This window comes from Nomascus leucogenys, chromosome 6 (assembly GCF_006542625.1).
Source record: "Nomascus leucogenys isolate Asia chromosome 6, Asia_NLE_v1, whole genome shotgun sequence".
In the NCBI taxonomy this organism is placed as follows: Eukaryota; Metazoa; Chordata; class Mammalia; order Primates; family Hylobatidae; genus Nomascus; species Nomascus leucogenys.
In genome coordinates, this window is record NC_044386.1 from 96,526,581 (window position 1) to 96,537,816 (window position 11,236).

At 45.3% G+C, this 11,236-nt stretch overlaps 1 protein-coding gene across 1 annotated transcript in view; it reads right to left on the bottom strand.

The window, feature by feature from the left end:
- Window positions 1–6,502, bottom strand: part of TSPAN3 (tetraspanin 3) — a 38,380-nt gene extending 31,878 nt beyond the window's left edge. The window contains exon 1 of the mRNA XM_003275432.4: window positions 6,366–6,502. Coding sequence (XP_003275480.1) covers window positions 6,366–6,455 — 90 coding nt within the window. The 5' untranslated portion in view covers window positions 6,456–6,502. The remainder of the gene's footprint in view (window positions 1–6,365) is intronic.
- Between the last annotated feature and the right edge of the window lie 4,734 nt (window positions 6,503–11,236).

Consider the following 11,236-nt stretch of genomic DNA (forward strand, 5'->3'; position numbering starts at 1 on the left):
GAGGCAGGAGAATCACTTGAACCTAGGAGGTGGAGGTTGCAGTGAGCCGAGATGGTGCCACTGCACTCCAGCCTGGGCGACAAGAGTGAAACTCTCTCTCAAAAAAAAAAAAAAAAATATATATATATATATATATGTGTGTGTGTGTGTATGTATATATACACACACATATATACACACACATATATTTTTCTCTAGCAAATATATATGTATATATGTATATATGTGTATATATACACACAAATACATATATACATATATGTGTATATGTATATATGTACACATATGTGTATATGTATATATGTACACATATGTGTATATGTATATATGTACACATATGTGTATATGTATATATGTACACATATGTGTATATGTACATATGTGTATATGTATATATGTACATATGTGTATATGCATATATGTACATATGTGTATATGCATATATGTACATATATGTGTATATGTATATTTGTGCATATATGTACATATATGTGTATATGTATATATGTACATATATGTGTATATGTATATGTGTGTATGTATATACACATATACATATATGTACACATATACACACACACATATATATGCTAGTATAGCAGTCCCCCTTATCCTCAGGGGTAAGTTGCAAGCTCCCCAGTAGGTGCCTGAAGCCAAGGATAGTACGGAGCCCTATGTCTACTGTGTTTTTCATCTAACAAGAGGGCTACTGAGTGACCAATGGGTGGGTGGTGTACACAGCCAGGGTACACTGGACAAAGAGAGGATTCACATTCTGGGCAGGATGGCGAGAGATTTAATCATGCTACTCTGAATGGTGCAAAATTTAAAACGTATTGTTTACTTCTGGAATTTTCCATTTAACATTTTCAGCCCGTAGTTTACCGTGGGTTTCTGAAACTATGGAAAGTGCTACTGCAGATAAGAGAGGACTGCTGTGTTTTCTTCAAAATGGGGGTGGTGATAAGAATAATACCGATTTCGGCCAGGTGCGGTGGCTCACGCCTGTAATCCCAGCACTTTGGGAGGCCACGGCAGGCAGATCACGAGGTCAGGAGATCGAGACCATCTGGCTAATACAGTGAAACCCCATCTCTACTAAAAATACAAAAAACAAAATTAGCAGGGCCAATGGTGGCGGGCGCCTGTAGTCCCAGCCATTCGGGAGGCTGAGGCAGGAGAATGGCCTGAAGCTGGGAGGTGGAGCTTGCAGTGAGCAGAGAGCGTGCCACTGCACTCCAGCCTGGGGGACAGAGCGAGACTCCGTCTCAAAAAAAAAAAAAAGGATAATACCGATTTCACAGAGTGCATTTAATCCAAGAAGATTACATGAGAAAACAAACACAAAGTACTCAGCTCCACTGCTCAGCAGCACATGACACAGACGGCAGCCAGGTCACTGAGTCTGAGAAGCCTTAGAAGTCCTTTATGTCACAATTTGCCACTTGCTCTTTTTTTTTTTTTTTATGAGACGGAGTCTTGCTCTGTCACCCAGGCTGGAGTGCAGTGGTGCAATCTCGGCTCACTGCGACCTCCGCCTCCCGGGTTCAAGCGATTCTCCTGCCTCAGCCTTCCGAGTAGCTGGGACTACAGGCGTGCGCCACCATGCCTTGCTAATTTTTTGTATTTTTAGTAGAGACGGGGTTTCACCATGTTAGCCAGGATGGTATCGATCTCCTGACCTCCGCCTCCCAAAGTGCTGGGATTACAGGCGTGAGCCACCTCGCCCGGCCCCTACTTTTTTAAATTAAAACATACACTCAGAAAAGTACACAAACCATAAATGCATGGCTTCACTGTTACAAAGCGAGAGCAGTTGTGAAACCACCAGCCAGATGAAGAAATAGACGGTGGCCAGCACCCCAGAAACCTTCTCTCCTGGGCCCTTGCCGTCATTACTCCCCAGCAAGAGCAACCACTATCCTGACTCCTAACACCAGATTGGTTTTATCTGCTTTTGAACTTTTTATGAATAAAATCTTACTTATAAATGAATCGTGAAGAGTCATGATCTTCTGTGTTTAGCATCTTTCACTCCACATCATATTTACGGGATTCATATATGTTGTTCCATGAAGCAGAAGTGTATTCATTTCTTGTGAATATTCATATTCAATTGTATAATTATAGCACAATGAATTTATTTATTCTATAGTTGAGGGACATTTGGATTATTTGCAGTGTTTGTTTGTTTTTTGAGACAGCTTTGTTGTTGTTGCCCAGGCTGGAGTGCAATGGTGCGATCTCAGTTCACCACAACCTCCATCGCCTGGGTTCAAGTGATCCTCCTGCCTCAGCCTTCTGAGTAGCTGGGATTATAGGCATGTGCCACCACGCCCAGCTAATTTTGTATTTTTAGTAGAGACAGGGTTTCACCATGTTGGCCAGGCTGGTCTCAAACTCCCGACCTCAGGTGATCCACTCCCCCTTGGCCTCCCAAAGTTCTGGGATTACAGGCGTGAGCCACCACGCCCAGCCAATTGTTTGCAGTTTTTAGGCTATTTAGAGTAGTGCTGCTATGAATATTCTTGAGTCCTCCAATCCATGAATGTGATATATCCCTTTCACCCTTTATTTAGGTCTTCTTTAATTTCTCTCAGTGATGTAGTATGTAGTTTTATACATCTTTTATTAGATTTATTTCTAGATATGTCTTGCTTTGATGTTATTGTAAATGGTCTCATTTTTAGAATTTCACTTTCTAATTGTTTGTAGCTATTAGTAGAAATACTACTGTTTTTGGCTGGACGCAGTGGCTCACGCCTATAATCCCAGCATTTTGGGAGGCCGAGGTGGGCAGATCACCTGAGGTCAGGAGTTCGAGACGAGCCTGACCAACATGGCAAAACCCTGTCTCTACTAAAAATACAAAAATTAGCTGGGTGTGGTGGTGGGAGCCTATAATCCTAACTACTCAGGAGGCTGAGGCAGGAGAATCTCTTGAATCCAGGAGGAGGAGGTTCTAGTGAGCTGAGATTGTGCCACTGCACTCCAGCCTGGATGACAGAGCGAGACTCCGTCTCAAAAAAAAAAAAAAAAAAAGATAAAAAGAAGAAATCTACTGTTTTTTGTATATAGAGAGGGTATCCAGCAACCTTGCTAAATTTTATTGATTTTAAGGGTTTGTATGTAGATTTAAAAAAAGTTTTTTTAGAGATGGAGTCTCACTATTTGCCCAGGCTGGAGGACACTATTCACAGGCATGATTGTAGTGCACTGCAACCTTGAGCTCCTGGGCTCAAGCAATCCTCCTGCCTCAGCCTCTCAAGCATTGGGACTACAAGCACATGCCACTGTGCCAGTCTTTATCTGTAGATTAAAAAAAAAAATCCTATGTACATAATCATGTTGCCTATACATAATAGCAACTTTATTTCTTTTTTTCCAATACATAAGACATAAGATTTTTATTTTTTTCCTGTTCTATTGCACTGGTAAACTTCAAACACAATGTTGAATGGAAGTAGTGATAGCATGTCTTCTTGATTTATTTCTAATATCAGAAGAAAACATTCAATATTTCACCACTCAATGTGATGTTTGCTATAGGGCTTTTACAATGCCTTTATAAGATTATTTTTAAGAATTACTTGTTTGCTAAGAAGTTTTTTATTTTTAAACCATGAATGAGTATTGAATTCTATCAAATACTTTTTCTGCATTCCAGCCTGGGCTACAGAGTGAGACTCGGTCAAAAAAAAAAAAAAAAATCCCTCCTTGCAGGGATATAGACACGTTCAACAGCATCTCAGTTGAACTGCCTACTAAAGCAAAAATTCTTCTGTAGAAAGACCACCTGACTTTAATGAATGGCCCTGTAACCTGAGGGGAGAAGGGAGAGAAAAGAAAGGCACTTTGGGGTCCCTTAAAAGAGGAGGTGACCGGCCAAGCATGTTGGCTCACGCCTGTAATCCCAACACCTTGAGGCCAAGGTGGGCTGATCACTTGAGGTCAGGAGTTCGAGACCAGCCTGGCCAACATGGTGAAACCCTGTCTCTACTAAAAATACAAAAAAAAAAAAATTCTCTGGGCATGGTGATGGCTGCCTGTAATCCTAGCTACTTGGGAGGCTGAGGCAGGAGAATCGCTTGAACCTGGGACACGGAGGTTCCAGTGAGCTAAGATTGTGCCACTGTACTCCAGCCTGGGCAACAGAGCAAGACTCCATCTTGAAAAAGAAAAAGAAATGTGGAAGAAGGAGAAAAGAGTAGATGGGAAGTGTTACTCCAAGAGGGAGGCACAGGGAGCCCTAATGGCCAAGGTGGGGCACAAATCCACTGAGCACTGGGGATCAAGTAGAGGCAGGGGAGTGAAGGGCACTGCCCAGGGGCCAGGGAAGCCTGAAGTTTGGGTTGGAGACAGAGGCAGGGGATAGGGATCCCTTCCCCACATCACCAATTGCCAGTGATTGTACCAGGGTCTAGGAATCCAGATAGGGCTACTCGAGATGCTGTGTGTCCAACCAGAGCCCAGGGAGAGAGCTGAACTGTGCTTCCCCCGTGGCCCCGGATGGGCCGAGGGAAAGGGAAGCTGCCTGTCCTGGGCCCACATTCCTGGGTGCTGCCCGGATAGAGGCCATGGGTGAGGGAGGACCCTCGGGAGCAGGGAACAGAGGTGGGCCCAGCAGTACTGGGGACAGGGAGAGACGGGGGAGGTGCAAGGGAGGTTTTGACAATGTTTATGTTTTCACAGCTGCCAACTCAGGGTGGGGGAGGAATTGCTGGGTGAGAGAAAAATAAGCTGAGCAACCTGAGCTGGTTGAGAAACTCATTTCCGAACTTCACAGGAAGAGTGGGGGGAAGCTGAGGAGTTGCCTAGGCCAGCAGACCTTGTAGAAGATAACAGTGATGGGCTTTTATCCCTGCCATGACCAAGCCCTAGGCCAGGCGCCTCCTGACTCCTGCAGACACCAGTTGAAGCTTCCTCTACTCAGTTCTCCCCACCAGCAGACAGACCAGAAGCAGCTCTAGATACTGCTGCACTTTTGTCTTACATGAAGTCTCTGGGGCTCATCTCACCCTTTAGGGGGTCAGCTGGCTTCCAATGACCTTTTGGCTCAAGGGTTCCCAGAGAGACAGTCTCCTGCTTTGGGTTCCCACTTTGCTTACGTAGGGTTTATACAATGTAGGATCTTCTCTTTCTCCAGAGTTTCAACCCCAAGGCGGGGTAAGCCCCCTCGCAGCTGCTCTTCACCCTTGTCTGAGCACAGGCCCACACTCCTCTCACTCCTGTATGTCTCTCTTTCATCTCCCAGCTCCTGGAGAGCATCCACTCCCTCCCTCCCACATGTGACTTACAGTAGACTAGACTGCACACCTCCAAGCATTGCCGTGGAGAGGAAAAGAAGACTTTTGGAATTTTGGAAATACTGAAATTCCCAACAAAATTTCTCTTCAGCCTATGGGATCTCTATTGCCAGGAGCCCAGGACATAATAATTTCAGTGGAATTTAAAATGCATCATTTCAGAGCCAGGCATGGTAGCTCACACCTCTAATTCCCAGCACTTTGGGAGGCCCAGGTGAGAGGATTGCTTGAGGGCAGAAGTTCAAGACCGTACCCTAGCTCTACAAAACAAAACAAAAATACATCATTTCATGATAATGGAAAGGTCTCTAGGATTGCTAAGTGAAAAAATGCAAGGCACAATGAATGCTTCTTTTTCAAGGAACACAAATAAATGCTCCCTTTGGGCAAGGAGGGTAGAGTAAGAAAATATATTGGGGCCGGGCACGGTGGCTCACACCTATAATCCCACCACTTTGGGAGGCTGAGGCAGGAGGATCACTTGAGGTCAGGAATTCAAGACCAGCCTGGCCAACATGGTGAAACCCTGTCTCTACTAAAAATACAAAAATTAGCCGGGCATGGTGGCGTGTGCCTGTAATCCCAGCTACTCCAGAGGCTGAGGCAGGAGAATCACTTGAACCCGGGAGGTGGAGGTGGCAGTGAGCTGAGATCGTGCCACTGCACTCCAGCCTGAGTGACAGAGCAAGACTCTGTCTCAAAAAAAAAAAGAGAGAGAGAGAGAGAGAGAAAAAAAAAATATATTGGTATTTGCTTATATCTGCATCAAGAAATGCTGGAAAAGACTGAGCAGAAATGAATAAAAGTGGTTACCCACGGGTGACTAAAGAATAGGATGTCTGGGAACTGGAGTGAGAATGAGACTTCCTAAGGTATTCTTTTCATTTGGCTTTGATTCGTGAACCATATAAATATTAGCCATCATTTTAAAATAAAAATAAATTAATTCTATAATGTCTAAATTGAAGGGCACAAAAACCCTCTCATGGGACTCCGTGGGGGAGTGTGTTAACGCACAGACACAGGGACTGCTAAGGCTCATGGGACTGGGAAACTTACAGGGCGGCGGCGGCTGTCTCTGGAGGCCTCCTCGCTCTGGTCGGTCGGTCGGTGCCTCTGCGCCTCTGCCAGCCGGCTCCGCATTTGCATCCGTCCCGGCTTCTCTCGGATCACTCAGGCTTGCCACCTACTCAGTCGGCTTTGCTCAGACTGGATTGGCTCTCCAGGATCGGGTGTGACCCAATCAGCTGTGGCCATGGGGACGTGGTTACTCTGGGCTCTCAGGGCTGCCTGGCACCCGTCTCCCTCTTCCTGGGCTGTGGGTGGAGACAGTTTCAGAGTAGAGGAGTCTACTCTGACAGGAAGACAATCACAGGATTGCTTGGTCCAGGCTGTTGCTGGATGGGTCACTCAAAGGTCGGGGTAAAGATCCGGCCTGCAATGGGGACCCCTAGACATGAGGGGGCAGATGGAAGGTTCTCGGGTGCCTGAAGGAGAGAGGCAAACCAGACGGCTGAGTAAGGCATCCGTCCCAACTTGCTGTATGACCTGGCTTCTCCTCTTGGCCTCGGTTTCTCATTTGTGAAAAGGGGATTGGGCTGGATGATACTCCGAGGTCCCGTCCATCTCTAAAGGGGGAGAAGCAAAGTTCAGCAAAAAAGCATTGAATTACGAGTCCAGAGACCTGACTTCAGGTGCCTCTTCTCCGACCCCTAATCAGACCCCGTGACCTCCACGAGCCTCAGTTTCCTCCACCAGAGCATGGGGATAACACTCCCTGCACACTGCCATGAGAGTTAAATAAATTCCTGTGTGCCAAATGTCCTGTCGACTGTCCTGTGGGTGTAGATGGGTGAACATAAAGGCCATCACCTCTATGAAATGGGGATGTGACCCCTTCCCTGCCTCCTGTCAGGATGACTATGGGCTCAGATGAAGCAGTAGGACCCTGGCGGAGGGATTGAGCACTGGACTGGGACACCAGAGAGCTGGGCTCTGTTATTTGCCAGCTGTGTGACCCTGGCCTAGGGTTCTTCCTCTCTGGGCCTGCGCTTTTTCTCCGTGGAGTGGGAATGACAAGGCCTGCCTGACAGGGTTGTAGCAAGAAAATGAGAAGGTGAGTGTGAGGGCTGTTGTGTGAACTGTGGAGAGCTTTGTGGTGACAGGAATGATGAATGCGACTGTTCCCTGGTTCCCCAGTTCCCACTCTGGCAGCCCAAGCCAAAGGAGGATAAAGTGTGATGTTAATTAAGCTCAATGACATCCCCCTCCAAAGCCCTGGGAGGGGTACTAGCAATGTATTTACATGGTCCTAAGGTTTCTGTAAAACCTATAGGAGTAAAACGTTTTGACTACAATCAGTGAAGATCACTGTCTCTTCCACTCCAACTTCTGTATCATCTTTCCACACATGTTGGATGGTTTGGAATGGCCATGGGCATTTTGGGGATCAGGCTAAAGGGAAGTTGAGTTAAAGACATATTTGTTTGGCTTAGTGGGATCCATTTATGTGGCTTACAGTGTAAAGTTATTACTAGCCATTCTGGTTTAGGAATGGTTTCCAGGAATACTCCTCCTATCCACCAATACTCACCATGCTGACTCACCCATCATTGTGACATGATGGTGCAGGGCCAGACGCCACATCGAAATGTGAATGTCAGCTCCCACCACTGGCAGTTTGTGGAAGAGAAACAAAGTTTGAAACGTACAAATCCAGAAGTTAGTCTGTAGAAAATTCTTACACTATCAGAACATGGGACTCATTTCTCATGCCCAGTCAAAATGAAAGTTCTCTCTTGTCAAGAATATATGCAATAATGTAGCATACACCATGACACGTGTGCCACACACTAGTTTCTCTTTAATGAGATTCATGCAAAATAAAATTGATCAGAATTCCATTGTGAGGCCAGGCACAGTGGCTCATGCCTGTAATCCCAGCACTTTGGGAGGCCAAGGTGGGAGGATCACTTGAGCCCAGGAGTTTGAGACCAGCTTGGGCAACATGGTGAAACCCTCTCTCTACAAAAAATACAAAAATTAGCCAGATGTGGCGGTGCGTGCCTGTGGTCCCAGCTATCTGGGAAGCTGAGGTAGGAGGATCGCTTGAGCCTGAAAGTCAAGGCTGTGGTGAGCCGTGATGGTGCCACTGCACTCCAGTCTGGACAACAGAGAGAGAGCCTGTCTCAAAAAAAAAAAAAAAGAAAAAGAAAAAAAAATCACTGCTTATAGTGAGTGCTTGAGTATTACAGCAGTTCTACAAGCAGCAAGTACTTTTGTGTGTGAAGTTAGATGTTTTATGCACTCCAATATATGGAATCACATCTTGGTGTAACTGACGCATCTTGTCCTGATAAGGTCTGGCAGTTCCGGATGAAATGGCACATGAAATTGCCACCAACACAGCAAGACAGCCCGAAGAAACAAGTGTTCCTGCGACAAAACTCATACATGTGCTCATCAATAAGTACAGTGTATGTGACATAAGAGTAATTTTATTACACAATTATGTAGCTCAAAGCAATGTAGTAGCAATTTAAGAATGCATCTGAATTGCTCTCCTTAACGAGCACCATCAATTCGGAGTATTTAAGATTGGTCCTCAACACAAGAAAACTTGAAAACCCTGAAATCTTACAGCTCATTTATAAAATAAATTTGATAAAGGTTTCCCTCAACTTGACAACAATCCTAAAAATGTACATGACTTTACCAGTAAGTCATGAAGCCAAAATAGATTTTTGTAAACTATCACTAATAAAATAACAAATTAGTCAACCATACCACAGCAAGCAGTGAATTATCTTTCTATTCTCTTTATAGAAAATGGCAGCACGAAAGTACTGTCATATGAAAAAGCAGCCAAAAGATACGTAGCAAAAATGAAGGGAAAAAAGATATTATAAATGTTTATTAAGCACTGAATAAAAAATATATTGCTATTGGGGGGGATTTTGTAGTATTTGTAGTGTCAACTTTTCTGATTTGTAGGTTGTTTTATTTTCTCATTCCAAGTGACTTTTCATGTTTGTACCTAATAGCGTCTTTATTTTTTATTTTTTTATTTTTTTAGACAGGATCTCACTCTGTCACCCAGGCTGGAGTGCAGTGATGTGATCTCAGCTCACTGCAACCTCAGTCTCCCAGGGTTCAAGAGCGATTCTTGTGCCTCAGGCTCCCAAGTAGCTGGGATTACAGGCATGCACCACCACGCCCAGCTAATTTTTGTATTTTTAGTAGAGACAGGGTTTTATCATGTTGACCAGGTTGGTCTCAAACTCCTGGCCTCAAGTGATGCACCTGCCTCGACCTCCCAAAGTGCTGGGATTAGAGGCGTGAGCCACCGTGCCCAGCTGTTAATTTTGTCTTTATGATTTTTATTATTTTCCTTAAGGAAGGCCTCCAAATTGTACAAAGTTAGGGACCACAAAACTTGCATCTGCTGTGGCCTGAGGGGCTGCAGTGATTCACACTCCACAAGAGACCCTTCCAATACCCAGGCCCACCTGCTCTATCCGTTGGCTCCTGTGGGTGAGACACCCCCATCTCTCACCAGAGTGCACTGCAGCTGGCACTGCCATGGATCTGAGCCATGCCCAGCCCCAGCCCCCTGCACAGGGGACAGCAGCAGGCACCTCCCTGGAGGAATGAGCCTGGCCTTGGGAGGTCCCGTCCTCCCACAAGCTCCTGCAACCAGGCTTCCTAACACTGGCCTCGCTGCTCTCACACCTTCTCTGGCTGCTCAGCTCCTCCAAGACAAAACGGTTGGGCATTTAAGGCTCTTCTGGGTCTGGTTTTATTTTACATTGAAAATAGTTTGTTTTTGTTTTTTGAGACACAGTTTTGCTCTTGTTGCCCAGGCTGGAGTGCAATGGTGTGATCTCAGCTCACTGCAACCTCTGCCTCCCGGGTTCCAGTGATTCTCTTGCCTCAGCCTTTCGAGTAGCTGGGATTACAGGAGCGTGCCACCATGCCCGGCTAATTTTTGTATTTTTAGTAGCAATGGGGTTTCGTCATGTTGGCCAGGCAGGTCTCAAACTCCTGACCTCAGGTGATCCACCCACCTCAGCCTCCCAAAGTGCTGGGATTACAGGTGTGAGCTACCGTGCCTGGCCCAAAATAGGTTTTAAAAATTAGATTTTCTTTCCAAATAAATCTGATAAACAAGAAAGCAATCTTGTATCTGGCCACCACAGTAAATTCTTGACTTTTAAAAATATTGACACATAGTAATTGTACATATTTGTGGGGTACAGCGTGGTGTTTCCATACACACACACATTGTGTGATGACCAAAGCAGGGTAGTTAGCACATCCATCACCTCCAACATTTATTATTATTTTTTGCACCACAGTAAATTCCTTAATGATTTCTATTTTTTTTTTTTTCCTGTTGATTGGGAAGACAAACATGTTATCTGCAAATAGCCACGTGGTCTATCCGTTACCAACATTTAGACTTCTGGATCAGTCAGAGATTTGGTTCGCAAACAGCAGAAATCAACTCTACTTAAACTAACATGGGAAGGCTACTGGGAGAATCAAACTCTGGGCAGGCAAAATAACCGAGATTTTATTACAGTTCTGCCTTCTTTCTGTGACTTAGCACTCCTCCCTCAGAAGGTGCAGCCTAACATCTGAAAATATTTTCACTCATTTTCTCAGTTGCTGATTCAGCTTGCATTGCATGTTCCCTTCAAATCTCATGTCGAATGTATTTCCCAGTGCTGGAGGTGGGGCCTGGTGGGAGGTGTTTGGATCAGGGGGCAGATCCCCCTTGGCTTGGTGCTGTCCTCGAGACAGTGAGTTCTCGGGAGATCTGGTTGTTGGTTCTTGCCACGTGAGATACTTGTTCCCCCTTTGCCTTCCACCATGAGCAAAAGCTCCCTGAGGCCTCCCCAGAAGCAGATGTCAGTGTTATGCTTCTT